The sequence below is a fragment of the Aptenodytes patagonicus genome, chromosome 20, assembly GCF_965638725.1.
Source record: "Aptenodytes patagonicus chromosome 20, bAptPat1.pri.cur, whole genome shotgun sequence".
In the NCBI taxonomy this organism is placed as follows: domain Eukaryota; kingdom Metazoa; phylum Chordata; class Aves; order Sphenisciformes; family Spheniscidae; genus Aptenodytes; species Aptenodytes patagonicus.
This window is the reverse complement of record NC_134968.1, coordinates 2,824,197-2,842,353: the sequence shown is the minus strand read 5'-3', so window position 1 is coordinate 2,842,353 and position 18,157 is coordinate 2,824,197. Positions and strand designations below refer to the sequence as shown.

The window sequence follows — 18,157 nt, the reverse complement described above, 5'->3', positions numbered from 1 at the left end:
TAAATAATTTCCCTTGGGAAAACAAAGAGATTCCCAAAAAAAAAAAAAAAAAAAAAAAAAAGCACCGATCGCTCCTACGTTACGGCAGCGGGACCGGCTTGGGGGGGGGGGGGGGGGGGGGAAGCATCAAAGGTTTCCCCTGAATCATCAGCTTTTAGGTCAAGATCTTCTCACTGCAACAACCAGATCAACGGGACTGGGGGTGCTTGGGGTGGGATTTGGGGGGGGGGGGGGTTTGTGGTTTGTTTGTTTTTTTGTTTGTTTTTTTGGTTTTTTTTTTTTTTTTTTTATCCCTCAATGATACAGTTTGAACCAGTTATCAAAAACGCTTGCTGTTGGAAAAGACAATTATAATCACCGATGTCTGAATACACTGTTCTGTGCAAGGCTGGAAAAAAAAAAAGTAGAGAGCCAGAGATTTCAAGTAATAAGAAACCGTTTTTCCTAGGACAAATGCCAGTCTTCCTTTTTAAAAAAAAAAAAAAAAAAAAAGAAAAAAAAAGAAAAAATTTAAAAAAAAAAAACAAAACCAAAGATGAAAACCCCGCGGAAGCCCCTCTCCCACAGCCCCAGGGGGCAGGAGCTGCCGGCCGGGCGCTGCCAGCCCCGATTTTGCTCCTTTAACCCCAAATTTAGGGGGGGGGGGGGGGGGGGGAAAGGGTCAGTGCTTCCCTACCACCAGTGACGGGCCGGATCCCGCGCCCCTCGCCCACCCCGAATTTTTTTTTTTTGGGGGGGGGGGGGGAGGCGCGGGGTGGCGGGATGGGGACGGCAGCGCCCGCCGCTCCCAAATTCACTTTACCGCCACCGAATTTTTTTCTGTTTTTTAAACTAACATTCAAAAAAGGGTCTTTTTCCTGCAGGCACAGTGAAAAATAGCAAGATGGGACTTTAAAAAAAAAAAACCCAAACCCCCCGTGACCCTTTTAGAGCGGGCAGAGAGGTTCAGGCCCACCGGTCCTCAGGGTCGGATTCATCCTCTCTCTCCTTGATGTGCATTTCTATAAAAAAAAATTGGCTCCCATTAATTTCTCTCTCTCTCTCCTTCTCACTTTTTTTTTTTTCCTCTTTTTTTTTTTTTTTTTTTTTTTTTTTTTTTTTTTTAAATCGCTTATCCTCGGTAAAACGGAGGCAAATCTCTGTAAAATATTTAACAGCATCATAGTGGAGAAGATGGTTCGACGCTGCCTCCGTGGCAACACAGGAGGCCGATTCATTTGGGTTCTGGGATATATATAAATATATATAAATATATATATATATATGGCTTCCAAGTGTTTGAAAAAAAAAAAAAGAAAAATCGCCTGAGCTGGTGAGGTTTAAATACCAGCAAACCCCGCGTACCCCACTTTGCATAGTCAATGCTGCCTAGGAGTCCGTCCTCGCATCCCCGGGAGTGGAAGATTTCTGGTCCCAAAGCTCTTTAATAAGTCGATTTCTCGATGGAGTCGGATTGAGAAAGGCCTTTCAGCCAGTGGCGGGTTTTGGTTGGGTTTTTTTTAAATTTAATTAAAAAAAAAAAAAAAAGAAAGAAAGAAAGAAAGAAAGTTTTTCCGTTTTTCCAATTGAAAAAGTTGGTGGGCTCCAATTTGTCCAAGGTCTCGAAGAGTCGCGACATCCGACAGCTCTTGTGTTGTGGTGAAATTCATTAACTGGCTTGAAAGGGCCAAAAAAAAAAAAAAAAGAAAAAGAAAAAAAGGAAAAAAAAAAAAAAAGAAGCTGCTGCCATCTTTTCCACTATGTCTGAAATTCCCGTCGTTCTCCATAGAGAGCTCATAACACTTGGTTACCTGCACATAACTCCTGGCTCATAAGAAATTATGAAACTTAACTTCTCTTTTCATTAAAAAAATAAAATATTCAAGACTATCAGCTTTTATATAAAATATCAGCAAGCCCCCAAAAAAAAAAAAAAAAAAAAAAAAAAATCAATTGCTGAGGTAACTTCATACCTTGAGGTAGCTTTTTTTTTTTCTTTTCTCTTCTTTTTTTTTTTTTTTCTTTTTTTTCTTCTTTTTTTTTTTTTTTTTTTTTCTCTCATTGCTCAAACACACAGCAATACCTGGCCTTCCCCCACATCTCCCTGTTGTTGCAATGGTCTAAAGGACAGTAACTGCTGCCGCGTTCCCTTATCGATGGACCACCCGCCTTCCTGACGCCGCAGGAGCTGAATTTCAAAGCCGGGTTCGGCTTTGGAGGACGCGCCCAGGAAAACGCCGGCTTGAGCGGGAGTGCTGGTCTCCGCTTCAGAAAGGCAACGGGTAAAAGCATCAGTGCGAAGGTTTGTTCCAAATTCCCTCCTTTTAGCCTCAAATTGGCTCGCCCGGGGGTTGCTCCCGGCTCTCCTCCCACCCGGCGGGGTGCGGGATCCGGCATCATCCCTCTCCCCCAAAATTAATCCCGATTTTGCTTTTTCACCTCCCCCCCCCCCACCCCACCCCACCCCCAATTTGTAGGAAAATCAGCGTAAATCCACATTTTGGCTGGATTTGCAGCAAAAAACCGCGGTGCGGGGGCTCGGCCGGGGGCTGCCCCGGCCCCGTCGTGGAGACAAGACCTTCCCCCTGCCTGGAAGAGGTGATGGCAGCAGTTACTGTCCCTTCCAAATACTCAATATTAAAAACAAATCATTAAAATATATCTAAAATATAAAATCCACATAAGAGTGACGGGAATCAGTAACCATATTACATTCGTTTGACGTATATATTTGGTATCGTCTCATGAGAACAGTTATTCTTACTGCAGAAAGGAGGGTGGTGGGTGGTGTTTTGTTGGGGGGTTTTTTTAAATAATGAAGGAGAAAAAAAAAAATCTTTATAAACTAATAAAAATGTGCCAAATTTCAAGAATATTTTTTCCCCACCTAGAGAGATTCGGAGCCGGGGGGAATAAGACACAAATAGCCCCAGGGGAGTTCGTGTGAGCTGGCACCTCCCCAGTTTGCTAATAAAAATATTCCCTGGGTGTTTTCTGAAAAAAAAAAAAAAAAAAAAGAAAAAAAAAAAAACCCAAAAAACCCTGTACTCCCCCCGCGGCTGAGCCCCCGGAGGCTCCGACGGGATTTCGGGGCACAAACCTCCTGCTCCAGGTGGGGAAACTGAGGCCGAGGGCAGCTGGCAGAGGACGCGGCAAAGGAGTCGGGAACAAAAGCGGCCCCGGTTGAGCGGCAAAGCCGAGTCCCCTGCGGCTGGGCAACTCTCCGCTGCACCCCTCAACCCCTCCGGCTCCCTCCCGACCCCCCAAACCGTTCTGCATGCATTTAGTTCCCATAATCTGATTACTAAAGAGATGAAGATTAATTCAATGTTTCCTACCAAGCAGGGGTTTCTTTGCCTCTTTTTTTTTTTTTTTTTTTTTTTTTTTTTTTTTTTGGTGGTGGTTTATTGCTGTTGCTTGGAGGGAGGAGGGAAAAGCAAAAGCCCTTCCCTCGCCCCTTCCCTTCCCCAGACAGTTTGCCTCGTCTCTAGGACGGGTCGTCGCCTCCGCAGTGGAGATCACTGAGAAAAACGGTCGCGCGCCCCCGCTTCTGCCGTTATTTCATAGGCTTCAAAAAAAAAAAAAAACAAAAACACCCTAAAAAAAAAAAAATTTCTTTCTTTAAACTAACCTAAAATGAAAAGAAACATTCAAACAACTGAAAGAAAAAAAAAAAAAATCATCCTGGAAAATAGAGGTGCTCTCCTGGCTTCTAAGGCTTTACAAGGCACTGCACTGCAGGCAGCACAGGCAGGAGGAATCCTGCCCTCCCGCCGGTGGTTCTGAGACTGGAGCGGTGCAGAGCTCCCAAAGGGACCCAAATCCATTTGGCGCTGAAGTGGGGTTTTTATCTTCCCCCCCCCCAACCCCGCAATGGATCTCGTTACCAACGGGGGTTGGTAAGAATCCACTGGAATTTCTCTTAAAAAAATTAAAATAGGAAAAAAAAAAAAAAAGAAAATGAAAATTAAATGCTCCAAAAGGCTTAACGTCGCTCTGGGAATATCCACCAGCCGCGAGGAGGGAGGGAGCGAGCGAGGAGTCGGGGAGACGCAGCTGCCGGGCGCCCCGGCTGGGACGGGACCTCCAAAGGCTACTTAAATGAGAGGGCAAATGCTGCACCCGCGAGAGGGGACCCAGCGCCGCGGTGGCCGCGGCTTCGCCGCACCGTCGTTCCCGGGCACCCGGCGCCACGCCGGCCTCGGCGGAGCAGCCGGTTGGCCCAGCGCGTTGCAGCACCTCTCGCTTCATTTAAGTAGCTGTCCTGGCACGTGGAGCTAAAAACGGACCTGATTTTTTTTTTTTTTTTTTTTTTTTTTTTTTTAACCCTAGCCATCTACCTCGGAAGCCAATCAAACTGCCTTTTAATCTCGATCGGTTAATGAAAAAATTAGCATCTGTCTACGGTAACTGATTCCCAGCCACTCTTAAGCCCGGCATTGGCTTGTTCCGCTTTTCACGTTGGTGTCGGTGCTGCTCTTATTTCCTCCGTGCTTGCGTCTGGCCGCTCTGTCCCTTCTGGTGCTGCTGCTTCACCTGGGCCAGGATGTCTCGGATCTTGCGCTGAGCCATCTGCGGATGAGAAGAGCAAAGGGGGGGAGCTGGGGGGGGACCCTGGGGCCGGCAAGACCCCCGGGGCGAGGGGAACGGCTTTGCGCGTTGTGAAAGATGCTACGGCGTTCAGCAGGGCTGGGTGAAGTTGCTCCTGGAGATCCCGTCCTGCCCTATTTTGAGCGTGGTTTCCTCCAGAAGTTGGGTTTGGGAGGTCACGCTCTGCGCGTGCGCACACTCCCACAGCTCTCCCTCCTTCCCCCACCGTCCCACACCATCACCCATGGCAAAGGGCACAGCTCGCCGTCACCCACTTCTGCAAACACCACCAGCCGGGCGTGGAAAAAACTTCCACAGGAGGATACACACGTGGGCACAATCCCATAGGAGCCATCAGAGAATCCACCAGTGCTGGTGCGGGAGCTGCCGGGGCTGTACCTGGCTGGCATAGAAGTGCCCAATGATCTTCACGATGACCTGTTCGTTCTCGTCGGGGGTCTGGTCCCGCGGCACCACCACCTCCGCCGCCGTCAGGTTCTGCAGCTCGTTGACCTGCGGGGAAGGGGCAGAGACCACCCCGTCGCACCGTGCAGGAAGGACGAGCCCCTCCGGGAAATCCCAGCCAGGCCACCGGGAAACCCGTCCCTGGGATGTCCCCAGGCACTGGCATGAAGCAGCCACCCTCCCAGGGATGTCCCCCTCCCGGGGTGCTCCCATCCCCGTCCAAGCATCGCTTCTGCTTACGGTTTTGCCCCCTTTGCCGATGACCCTGCCCGCGGCCGAGGCGGGGACCCGGATGTGCGTCTCCAGCTTCACTTCTTCCTTCGGTCCAAAGAAGTTCTCCTCCTTCAGCTTCCCGTAAATCCTGCCTTGCGCCTGCGGAGGGGAGGGAGCACGCGGTCAGGCGTCACCCAAGGTGTCCTACCCCCGCATGTCCCCACCGGCTCAGTGGGTCTCCATCCCCGGGACCCGGGACGGGACAGCACCCCATGAAATCCCGGTTCCTTGGCGTTTCAAACCACCTCAGCCCCTGGGAGAGCTGATGCTGGGTTTACCCAGCCGCAGACTGGGGGGCTCAAAATGGGGGTCACCGCCCTGCTCCTCCCTTCCTGGCTCCGCGGGGCGGCGGAGAGGGACACCCCAAATTCCCCACGGTGACGGCAGTGCAGGGGGAACCTTGAACTGAGCTTCTGGAGGGCCCGTGATGACGACCATGCGCACTTTGGAGTCCGGCGTTTCCGGAGGGGCAATCTGGAGGGGGGAGAGAGAGAGCGCAGCTGCAGCGGGGAGCGGCACGGGCAGGGTGGAGGCCGTGCCCTCCCTCCCCTGCGCCGCAGGATTGGGCCCCCAGCCCGACCGCCTGGGCTTTTCAGGTGGTTTTCCCAGACAGGACAGCACCCGTTCAGTGGGTGCTAGCAGAGGGGGGGTCCCCATGGGGCAATCCTACCTTGATAGAGGCACTTGCGAACCGGGAGAGCTGCTTGATGTGCTGGCCCTTCTTGCCGATGATGGCGCCGACCGCCTGCGCGGGGATGAAGACGTGCACGGTCTCCTGCTCCGGAGGCTGCGGGTACAGCGTCACCGTTCAGGGTACGGTGTCACCGTTCAGGGTACGGTGCCACCATGGGGATCAGGGCTCCAAGCTCCCCGCCAGGTGATGCCCACACCTCTCCAAAGGGTGCAGACCATGGGGTCTGAGCACCGTCTCCATTGCATTTGCAATAGTTTAAAACACCAGATCCTGCACCCACGCTGGACCTGACCTGGCTGCTGACAGCACAGGATGCTGAAGGCATAACCCTGACCATTGCAAGGGTCTTCTCCACGCAGGGGAGATCCCCGAGCTGGAAGCTGGAGCAGTTTGAGCTGCTGGGCGTTCACTCACCATGAAGGAGCTGTACGGCGCGGCCCCGGAGACGCTGCTCGGCGGAGGAGGTACTGCGTTGGAGGAGGCAGGGAAGAGGCCAACCGCAGCCAGGTTAAGGCCAGGGATGAGGTGAGATTGCAACTGAGGGCGACAGGAGAGAAATGCTCATTGCTTTTATCGGGGCATCCTCCTAGAGAGCTCCCATCAGTCAAGATGCAGAGCAGGATCGAACCCCACTCACGCTCATGGCGGCCACGTCGTTCTCGTAGGCTTCCCTCACTTTCTTCATGATCTCCTGCTCCGCTTTGCAGCAGTTCTCGATGGAGCCCTTCACCGTGATGGTCCTTTCGGGGTTGTACAGAGTCAGGTCCTGCAAGCTGATGGGAAAGCCAGTGTCAGCGCCGGGACCCTGCCCTGCCCGACCAGTGCTATGCCGGGTCCTCCCGTCCTTCTGATGGGTGCTATTGGGGTGCCAGGGACACGGGGTGCCACTGCCACCGTGTACTGGGACCGCCTGGTCCCAGTCAGAGCAGGGACCGGTATCATGGTTGGCACTGGGTAGTCCACTCTGCCTTCACCCAAAAACATGGCTTAAGAGTAAAACCCCAGCCCCTGGCCATCAAACCAGCCAGTCCTGAGCTCTGCAGCCCTGAAGGGATGGAGAGCGGACACCAAAGGGACCGGGAGGAGAACACAGAAAATGATAAAGCCAAGATTTTTCAAGAGAGCTTTGGGGAGTAAAGCACCCACAGGCCGGTTTCTCAGCTGACGGGCAGGCATCTCTGCCCGCTCATCACATCACCCGTCTCCTCCTCATCCTCCCCATCCACCCTGGCCTGAGGAAGGTCTGCCCCGGTTTCCCCAAAGGGAGCAAGAAGCCTTACGACGAGATGGTGATTTTTGTCTCCGTGTCCTGCTCCACTTTCTTCAAGTTTCGCCCTTCTTTGCCGATCAGGCGCCCCACAAAGTTGTTATGGGCCAAGATTTTCAGAGGCACTTCATCAGCTCTTGAGAGAGGAATGGGGAAAAAAAACTAACATGAAGGATTACTGCAGCCAGAAGAGGACGGATTTGGTACAGAGGGATGGGGGAAGCTCAAGTCCCCTTGATTGGAGCCCCTGGGTCCCCCCAAACCAAAACTCCTGCACACATGGGAGCATCACACGGCTCCGGGCATTAGGATGGTACCACAGCCCAGTGAAGAGCCACGGATGAGATAAGCGTGCGCAGAAAGGCAGGGGAAAACCTTACGTCTTGGTGTCCTTCGCCTCCTTCTGCATGATCTCCAAAATCATCTTGCAGGCGGCGGAGCAGCCCTCGGGGGTGGAGTGGATGCTGATGGCTTTTTCTGCGGCTCCCGCATTTTCTTTCCGGTGCACGTCAATCCTGCAAGCACGGGATGGGTGCTGGGGCAGGGGAAGCGGCTCTGCAGCTTCCCGGCGGCACGAGTGCCGGCTGCTCCGCTCCCCATGAACCGCCTGGAGCTCACACGCGACTGTAAGGTTATATGCACCCAGGGAAGGCAAGAGGAGTTAATTCTGGGCTTGATACTCGACATGGACGCAGCAGCTAGAAGCTCAAATCACAGAAATCCAAATAAGGCATCAGCATCTATTTATTTTAAGCAACAGGAGTGATTAAGTGGTGGAACAAGCACGTGCCTGGGGGACGGGATGGGCTGTCCATCACTTCACGTCTTAGATAAAGCCTTCCTTGGGGGACAAGAGCCGTAGCCAACATAAGCTCGGGAGCCAAATGCAAGAGCAGGCGGGTGAAGTTCAACAAGCTCGTGCTAAATGAGACCGGCTGAACCAGCGACCTCCCCGCAAGCCTGCCTGGGTCCTGTCCCAGCCAGGGCGGCCCCGGCAAAGGGAGACACGTGGGGAAGTGCAGCCAGAAAGCCTGGCTGGGGAAGGGCATGGGAAGGTGGCTCTGGGACACACTGCCCTGCACAGCGGGAGAGCCGGAGGGGCCTCAAATAGCCCATTCTCCGAAAAAAATCCAGCCTCATATATCACGGCAGACCACTCGGCTCGACAAGGTGCAAACCGGCTCGTGGGAGAACGGACTCACTTGGACTGCGTCTGCTTGGTGATGTTCCTGATGGTGGCCCCTTCCTTGCCGATGATGGCACCCACGTACTGGGTGGGCACCAGGAGGCGGAGGGGGATATCCACTGGCTGCTGCTTGACCGGTGCCCCCGCGGTGACGGGGGAGCCCTGCCTGGGAGCACCGCGTGCCCCAAAGCCGCCCCGCCGCCCGTTCTCCGGCCCTTGCATGGACTGCTCGTCGGGGATGTAGGAGACCTTCAGCGCGTGGTTCTCCAGCTGGTGCCCGTTCAGCTTCATGATGGCTCTGGAAAGGGAGAAGGGGTTGGGGTGGGGGTCCCTTCTGGCACACTCCCACGCCAAGCGGCAGCGCATCAGCTCGACCCAAAACGGGCCAAGCCCTCCCTGGCGTAACGCCCAGCGAGGAAGCACCGGGAGGGGGGGAAAGGAGACGTCGCCGATGCCGTGGGGACCTGGCAGGACTTTCCACCCAGACTGGATGAGCCAAAATATTTTAAGGGGAACCTCTCCGAGCACCCGGGGGAGGGGATGGAGCGATGGGTGCAGGACAGGATCGTGCGGGGAGTGATTCCCACGTCTCCTCCGCCTTACGATTTTTGGCTGATCTTTCAAATCCCTCTCCCGGCGGGACTTCAGGGACTGCAAGAGCTGAAAGCTGTCGATAGATGGAGCTGGCAGCAAGAGCAAAGCAACAGCTTTGGCCACTGCTCTCCGCAGCTCCTTCAAACCTCCCTGGCTTTCTACGGAGAAAACCAAAACTGCAGCTCTCCAGAAAGTGGTCAGTGACTCAACCCTTGCAAAAAAAAAAAACCCAAAAAAACCAAACCACCCAAAAACCCCTAAAACTGGCTGCAGAGACTTTCCCTGCTAGCAGCCCCGTCCCTGCAGGATGCGAAGGGACCAGAGAAAGACGCTCGATGAAGCACACACATCCCCAGAGGAGGAAAAAGCAGGGGAGAAGGGCTGCCGATCTGAGAGCAAAACTACTTGCACGAAACTCTTTTGCTGGGTGCCTCCCGGTGAAAGAAACCCAAAATATTTCACTTTACGGGGTGCAAAGCGCAGGGCTGGCGTGGATGGACAAGGGAGAGGAGGACAAACCAGGAGCGTTCCCCTTGCCAGGCTCCACGGCCAGACCCTGCCCCGCGTTATTACAGAAAGTAAAACAAGACCGCGGTTCCCCCACGAAGGTTTGCTGCGGCCGCACACGCGACCGCAGCAAATTCACGGCGGCCACGGGTTTGACAGCTGAAGTATTATCAGCCAGGCGGCCATTTGGAAGCTGCCGCTTTGGCGGAGTGACCACAGGAGACGTCCCCAGGGACGGTGGCGCAGCCACGGTGGCCACATTTGAGACATGCCCGCCTCGGTGACGGAAACCTTTCCGGATAAAAACCTATCAATCAATCCCCACGCTCCTCCAGGCTGCCCTCCGAGGAAAGTGCTGATCCCGTCCCTTTTCCAGCTTTCCAGAGCCCTTTGTCGGGGCAAAAGGAAAGTGAAATAAACAGCGTGAAAACCCAATTAATTTTCCATTTGCATTTAGCGCAAAGCCTGATCTTCCCCGGGCAGGATGGGGAGCGGAGCTGCAGGTCCCCCAGTGACACAGCCATCAGCCAGAGAGGACACGCGTTGCCTGATGCCTACCAGCTCCTACGATATTTGATCTCGTTACTACTTTTTCTGGAGACGTAACTCCTGAAATCATGTAAGCACAAGAAAATCTCTACTTTTCCTTGAGCAAAAAGTTACGTTTTTACTCTCTGAACTGCAGAGAAAAGCCTAAAAACATGGATGTCCTCTGAAGGGCTTTCATCTGAAGGTGAAGGAAAAGAAATCAGAGTTCTGGGGGGTTTCCTCAAAGATTCACTGCATTTTCAGCAAAAACTTAGGAATTCTGGGGTAATCTGACTCCCAGCACTGGAAATCCTGTTTTCTATAAGCGGGGAAGGGACCAAAGCCACAGCAGGGAGGAGAGCCCGAGCTCCCGGGGGACGTGGGGCACTTACTGCCTGGTCTGCTCCCGGTTGGCGTAGGTGACGTTGACAACGGCGGTCTCGCTGTCCGTGTTCACTGCGACCAAAAGAGGCAGAAATTAGAGAGGCGGCGCGAACGCCAAGGCCCCCCCTGAAAAGCGGGGAGTCCCCGCTCAGACAAATCCCCCCTCGGACGGGTCCCCGCCGGGGCTCCCCAGGGATTTGCAAACATTTTTCTCCTGCAAGGGAGAAGAGTGTCCAAGGGCTCAGGCCACCCTGGGACTCATCCTGGGCAGCACAGACCCTCCTGCCTTATTTAAAGGATCCCGATATGCCGTTGCGCTCTGCAGCAAAGCCACCAAAGCCAATTCCATCCTGCCATCCCTCGCCAGAGCCCAGGGACGGTCCCAGGAGCTCCTCCGAGCCCTCCTTTCCATTTCTAGGAGGGTTATGGTAACTCTACTCTCATTAAACATCCCGGGGGCAATATTAAACCTCTTGTCTCAACTGATCGCCATTAGAGGCTGAGATAAAATCTGCCGAGTGGAGACAGATAGTCCCCAGCCAGCCTCGGGAGAGCATCCTGCACCTTCCCCCGAAGCGGCTGCTGGTGGGTACCCAGCGGCTGCGGTGGGAATGATGCCGACCCGGCACCCGATGCGGGGACGCCCACGTGCGCCGGCAAAGCCACCGCACGGGACTCGTCTTTTAGCAATAGGGAACAAAAAAATAGCCCCAGCAACCAGGCTGAGACCTCTTGACATCTTTAGCCGTGGCTTCTGCTGACAAAGGAAAACCGCGTGTCTGTCCTCGCCCTCCCCCCCCCGAAATAGCTGGGGCAGAAAATATCTTAAATATTTTTATATTTTCAGTCCTACCTTGCTCGCAGTTTTCTACGGTGCCATACTGGGCTAGCAAACCATCCAGAACCTGGAAAAGGGAGGGGAAAAAAAAAAAACCCCACACTTCACACTGGGACCGTCAGGACAGACCAGGGAAATACAATCAATCAATAAAGGCAGCTTTCTAGTCATTAAGATTTCACAAGCAATTAGATGAAGGAAGCTCCTGCCTGCCCCAGGACGCTGGACCAAGGGGCCTCGGAGCCAGCTGGGGGGGCGGGGGGAAGAGTCGGGGAAAAGTCCCAGCAGTCGGCGGGAAGAAAGGATCCATTTTGTTCCTTATACAATAGATAAATCATATAACCCTGTTATTAATGGAGATTTTGCTGGTGTAGCTTACGTTGCTTCTACCAGTTGAATTTACTCCTGTAACGGAAGAGGAATAAGCTACGTGGATGCAAGGATCTAGTATAATTAGACCCAATTAATAACAAAGAAAAGGACAAATCAACTTTAATCGCAAGTACAGAAACCTGGGGGGGGAATTAGTCCTCAAATCTGATCTACACTTCTCACTTGCTCCCTTACCTCCCATCGCAGCTGGGGTGGGATGTTTCGGATTTGAATTTTCCGGCTCCTGAAATAAATGAAAAGTGATTAAAAAGCAGATTTCGTATCTGAAACACGGCCGTCCTGCGTTGAACTGTTGCACGTTGAGGTATCTAATCAAGCTTTGCATTTCCATATGCTACCGGGGTTTCTGATGGCTTTTGGCTAATTACACCCAGCCCGGTCGGTGCTGGGTTTACGCCGGGAGCTTCACCGAGAACAAGATGCCAAAATCCCCCCCGACCCTTCAGCACCGGCTGGAGCGCTAACATGGGCACGGCTGGAAAGGCAGAGACTTTTGCCAGATTAAATAGGAGGATTAGAAAGCAAAAAGGGAGCCATGCGCTCATGTAACCTGCCCTCCTGCACCCTCCCTGCACCGAGGGACGACCCTCGGGATGCCACCAACCGCTGGCAGGACCCGCTGGAGCATCACCGCCACATCCAAAAACCCGGCTGAATTTTAACCGGGGAGATCGAGGAGCGGGCATCCCAGCTCCACCGCCCGAGACGGTCTCAGGCTGCTTCTCCACTCTGGTTTTTGGCTCTTCCTAACTTCACTTTTCCCAAAATAGAAACTCTTTATTTAATTCCGATGCCAAATTTACCCCGGGGGTGCTGTCCCCCCCCCCGCCTGCCCCTCGCCCTGCAGCTGCCGCAGACAGCTGAGAGCAGCCGCAGGCTTGTCCGGCGACTCCGGCATCGGCGTGCAGCCACGCCGCTGCGGCTGCTGGCACCCCGATGTGCTGCTGGACACCCCAAGAGCCCCCACCCACCTAAAGGCAATGACACCTTTAGGTGCCCAACGCTTCAAAGGATGCAGCTTTGTGGGTGCAACCCATATGCAAACAGTGCCCAACCCCCCACGGATGGCTGGTCCCCCCCGTTGGCCTCTGTTTCTCAGGAATAACCAAATCCACTGAATTTTAAGATGTCTAAAGAAAGGGAAGATAAATGCCACGACCACGGCAGGCAGCTCGGTGCTCACAGCACTATATCGAGTAAATACCCTCAGACCTGCTCATCACAGACCCAGGCTTCAAATTCGAAGTATTTATGAACGCGTGAAATAATCCAAAAAGGGAGAGAAAATGAGATTCCAGATCCTAATCTTCTAATTACACAACTTCAGAAGGTGGCTCAGCTTATTTGTCAATGAGAAGAAATCATCTCAGCATGAACCGGCCCAAAACAATCGGTAGGATTTAGCCACACAGGTAAGGATTCCTCCTCAGCCCCTTCATCCTGCGAGGTAAAAGCAGCTCCCTCGAGCATCCCCTCTGATCCGTGCTGCCGACGCAAACCCACACACGTGAAAATCCCCGAAAGGGCTGGCTGGGTCAGTTGGTTTCAAACAAAACCAGAACTGACGTTTCCCAAAGTCACCAAAGATTTCCCAAAGATCCAGACCGGAGGGATGGGATGGCCAGATTTGGGGTTGCTCTCCCTTCTAAAAGTCAAAAAGAACCACAAAAAAAATAAGACTTTTCAGTGCTCCCGCCAGCTCAGCCACCGGGAAGGCTCCAAACCACCAAATTTTGTCGCTACTACAGATGCAAACTGGGTGGATGGGGGAAAAAGAAACCAACCCAACCCTTGAAATTGCAGCGTGTTGCGGGGGGCTGCAGGAAGCAAAGAGGGGGAGCATGCTCTGAAACCAGACCTCTCGTTTACATGCTAATCCGCATCCCGAAATGAATGGGAGAGAGATTAAGAAATTCAGAATGCAAAGAATGTCACAGTCCAGGGAGGGTCAAAAGGATTTGAAGCGATAGAGGAAACCCCGTAGGTCTCCCACTGCCCACCCCTGCCACGGAAACTTCTCCAGATAGCTACAAGCATCTGCACGGGCAGAGCATGTGTTCTGCACATACGTGACCAGAATCAAATGTGCTATGGAGAGAAAAGAGCCATTTATGTCCTCACACCGTAATTCTGCTGGTGGCATCTAAATTTTCTCCCCCTAAAAAAAAAAATAAATAAATTAAAAAACAATTAAAATAATAATAATAATTAAAAAAAAAGGAATCGGATCTCCTTTGCCGAGCTTGCCGGAGCACCCGCCCGGGCAGAGCACCGCCCGCATCTGCACCAGCCGGGCAAGGCGAGGGGGCTGCTCTGCGCCTCACCGGGGCTGCTGCGCTTTTATTAATATGTTAATTAACCGGTAATTCCTCCCATTGCGACCACACCACCGGGATTATTAGCCGCTCCTAACGGCCTCCATCGCTGACGGATATTAAATCCCCATGAGGCCACGCTCGGAGGGATAGATGGGGCTTTTATCAGCCCAACCGGGTGAGCTACACAAAGCAGAGCGGGATCCCACGAAATCCCGGGATGAGCCGGCGCTCCGAATACTTGACCCCTGGCCCATCTCCATCGGTGCCCATCCTGCTCCGGGGAGGGTGGAGTCGGGGCCGCATCCCTCAGCCCTTCAGTGAGGTCTGGCTCGACGTGGAGCTGCCCCACGGCGGGTGGAAACCTCCCCCTCCGATGAGCAGCCCCTGCTCGAATCCGGCTCTGTCCGAACGCTCGGCAGCGGCTGTGGTTAGAATTACAGAGGAAGTCATGAATAAATAAACCCCGCTATTTGCTTTGCTAGAAGCGGGTCCCGCCGTATTTAAATCCTCGTCGCAAAATGCCACTCTTCGCACCACCGAACGCGACAGCCCAGTTCTGCCCACTCCCACCTCCGCGCCCAGCAGAGCTTTACTCCAAATAAATAACTCCGCGAGACAGCGATTCCCCGGCTTTTTATTCATGATGTGCCAAAGGCGGGAGCTCCTCCCTCCCGCGCCGCTGAAGGGCTCTCGCAACCTCCGCTCGCCCGACCTCGGCTGCCAGCCGGGACTGGTGCTCGTGCCCCTCGGGCAGGCAGGAGCCACGGACCAGCCCCGGCATCTCCAGCCCATGGGAGAAGGGAACAGCTCTGCCAGGCGCTGCTCGCCTTATGCCGAAGGCAGGAGCCTCCCAGATCCTTGGGGTGAGCCGGAGTGGACTGATCGACCTGGTAAAAAAAAAAAAAAAAAAAAAAAAGTATATTTTTGCCGATCTGGATGGTTTCTGCCCACATGCCGGTAGCTTTTTTTTTTTTTTTTAATTTAAAAAGAAAAAAGAAAAAAATTGGGGGTGGGGAGAGGAGGATGAACAGCTGCAGGGCTGTAAGGGGAGAGGAACCACGGGTCCCAGGGACGGATCCCGGCATCGCCCTCCTCCTGCTCCACGCCAAGGGTGCTCTTTGTAATAACGGGATTTTAGCATCCCACTACGTCCGTCCTTCAGCCCTCGAAAACCTGCCAACGCGTCCGGCAGCCCCGTGCGGATCTGCTGGCTCTCCTGCACGACCGGGAGGCAAAGTGAGACCTTTGAAATCTCTCGATGCTCTCGGTAAACCCTCCCCAGCCGTGGGTTGGGCTCACTGGGGAAAAAAAACCACCCACCCTGATGCAACCGGACTGTAACAGGAGGCTGCGATGGGACCCACATCACGGAGCCACACCACAGACGAGCATCTTGGGTCAGACCCTCGTTACCCCCGAGCAGTGGAAGCACCAAGATCTGCTCCATCAAAGGCTTTCCTCGGGTTTTTCTTCAGCCAGCTCTTTAAAGAGCTCAACACACCAACAGGTTAAACTTCACCGAGGGGAAAAGCAAAGAGACAGAGCAAAGTGCCGTGGTGGATCCTGCAATATCCAGGTACCATGGAGATTTCTCGCCCTCTCGCACTGTGCCCATCGATAACCGTGTGGGTCAAACCCAAAGTGCATCAGGAGAAACCTCTTCTCCAGAAGGGAGAAACCGAGGTGAAACGGGAAAAAGTGGCAGCAAAGGAAAGCCCCGTTCGTTCAGAAAATACCCACTGCTGGTCTCCGACAGCCCCGGAGCCAGCTGGAAACCGCTCTGTGTCCCTAACGCACCCGGAGCCCTCCCAGCCCACACGGCACGGCTGGCTCTCGGTGCCGCGTCGGCAGCCGCATCCTCGGAGCCGCGCAGCCTCAGGTGCCCACGGCACATCGGCAGCACGAACGGACTGGTACCCGCCGCAACCTTCGCAGAAAACCCTGATCACCCAAGCAGGCAGAATCACCGTTAAGTATCCCAAATTACGTTTTGGGTTTTTTCTTGTTTGGGTTTTTAATTTTTAAACCTCACTGGGAAACATCCAAGCGCAGATTCAGCCATCGGGATCCCTCTTCTCTCGCCCCTGGACACATCCCCAGAGATTGCCTTCGAGAGGGCGGCCAGAACCTCCCGCTTAATTAAGAATCTGCTGGTAATTCCCCGGAGTGGACTGGCACGGTGGCGGTGGTGGCAGGGACCCAAGAAAGGGGCACTAGCTAGTTAGGAGCAGGCAGCCTGGCCAGGGGCCAGCGGGAGGCTGGGGCTGGCCGCCGCGAGCCGGAGCCGACGGCAAAGCAGCACCGGCGCAGCCCCGGCCTCGCTCCAGGGTTCCCCTCCCTTTTGCACGAGCCCCGCATGGCGTTTTCGAGGCGATGCTTTGCCGGGGGGGGACAGAGCTGCTCCTCGCCCCAGCATGGGCAGGCACATCCCTGTCTCTGGTGAGGAGCCCCAGTGAGACTCGCTGCCACCTCCTCCCAATAAAGTTTTGGCCACAGGGCCCACCTGAGACAAGAGCTGCTCTCTCCCGGCGCGAAAAAGCTGGAGAGGCGTTCGGAGAGGAGCGTCACTGCACCCACGGCCGCCGAGCGGGTCGGCAGCGGAGCTTGGGATAAAAGCATCCGCATCTCCCCATCGCACCCTGTGGATGTGCCTCCTTCCCCTGCCCCACGGCACACGGAGCCTCGCGGTGCAGGTAGGGGCTCGCCGAAGGACTGGGGTTATTTTACCAACAGAATTCAGCCCTGAGCATCACCGGCAGCACGGAGGCAGCTGGCGGGATCGATGCGGTGGGCCCAGGGAAAGAGAGGAGGACAGAGGGCGCAGGATGCTCAGGTCACCCCAACTATTTTCTGAGCGTTTAGTCCCAAACAACGTTCCCTGTGATCTGCAGGTAACAGACACTCACAACCGCCTGCATTACCGGAGCACGATGCTCTACCAGGCTCATCTTTAGGGGGCAACAACAACCCCCTTCACAGGGGTTACCCCCACGAGTGAAACAGCCCCACGGCGTGGCTATTTCCAGTGCAGCCAGCCCCGCGGATTTCCTTCCTCTTCCCCCACTGGTCCAAGTTTTGTCCTGACAACTTGATTTCTCTTTAGCCCCAAAGCAAGGGACCGATTTAGTGAACGTTTGCTGGAGAAAGGGCCAACCCCGAGCACCCCAGCAGGAGCTGCTGGTCCTCTGCCCCCCACGTCTCTGCATTAGGCTGCCAGCAGCAGCGGATCAGGCTCTGCAGTCACACCGGAGCCGCTTTCTGTGGGATGTTGGCCACAGCATCTCTCTTATATCCAACACCTCCTGGACCTTCTCCATCCCCCCCCCATGTATTTCTCAAAGCAGGGGTGACTAACGGCACCAAGACGCTGAAGGACCAAGTGCTGATGGCAGAGTACGGCCAAGCTCTGGGCTCTCCCCGACCCCAAGCACCGACCCCGTCCTGGCCATCTCCTACCGAAACCATTTACGCAGCTCCTTGGGGCAGGAGGAGGACAGCCAAAGCCAGAGACATGGGGGGGGACCTACTAGAACGGAACAACATTAATGATGGCTTTTCAATCAAATGCAAATGTTATGCAAATTTGGGGGCTGAAAACACAGTGCATCCCTGATTCAATTAACAGCATTTCATTTATCTAGTTAGGCTTTGATTCAGGAAAGCACTTAATCCTGTGCTTAATGTGTTGTTGTTGTTGTTTTTTAATGTTTTAAACATTTTTAAATAGGAAAATGTGGTTGCTAAGACACAAACGTTGCCAGGGGGACTCGGAGAAAAGTTGTAGCCGAAATTACTTGCTTTTCCCTTATAAATTGATAGGCTTTCAATTTGCCGGTATCTCCGCGAAGCAGGGATATTATCCCTATACTCCCTTCATTGACAAGGAAACAAAAGCACAAAAAAGGAGGTACCTGCTGGAAGCCCACAGCAGATCCCTACCACACCTCTGAGCACAACCCAGAGCCGTCCGCCCGCCCGGATGGGATCAGCCTCCAGGTTTTAGCCACGTCACCTGCGATTTGCCACCTTTCGTGCTGCCCTCCAAGCCAACACATCTCTTGGCTTCTCCACGGGCCGGTCACTTGTTGTCCTATTAAACCCACCGACACGTGGACTTCCCAGCAGGACCAGGCACGCGAGG

General features: G+C 54.0%; 1 protein-coding gene across 1 annotated transcript; it reads right to left on the bottom strand.

Moving 5' to 3' along the window:
- Window positions 1-4,280: 4,280 nt before the first annotated feature.
- On the bottom strand, window positions 4,281-10,533 carry IGF2BP1 (insulin like growth factor 2 mRNA binding protein 1). Its single transcript, XM_076356596.1, has 11 exons — window positions 10,476-10,533; window positions 8,471-8,752; window positions 7,649-7,783; window positions 7,282-7,404; window positions 6,639-6,774; window positions 6,416-6,538; window positions 5,978-6,094; window positions 5,707-5,781; window positions 5,275-5,406; window positions 4,969-5,082; window positions 4,281-4,551 (listed from the first exon to the last, which is right to left on the bottom strand). The coding sequence occupies exons 2-11, from the start codon at window positions 8,743-8,745 to the stop codon at window positions 4,459-4,461; spliced, it is 1,323 nt and encodes a 440-aa protein (XP_076212711.1). The 5' UTR covers window positions 8,746-8,752; window positions 10,476-10,533; the 3' UTR covers window positions 4,281-4,458.
- Window positions 10,534-18,157: the final 7,624 nt, after the last annotated feature.

Bases quoted from the DNA above. Each gene is read 5' to 3' on its own strand.
- IGF2BP1 (XM_076356596.1), bottom strand. From the start codon at position 8,745: ATGAAGCTGAACGGGCACCAGCTGGAGAACCACGCGCTGAAGGTCTCC. The intron at 6,539-6,638 runs GTGAGTGGGGTT...TGTCGCCCTCAG, and splicing joins ACGACGTGGCCGCCATGAGC to TTGCAATCTCACCTCATCCC. The intron at 6,095-6,415 runs GTGAGTGAACGC...CTGTACCCGCAG, and splicing joins CGCCGTACAGCTCCTTCATG to CCTCCGGAGCAGGAGACCGT.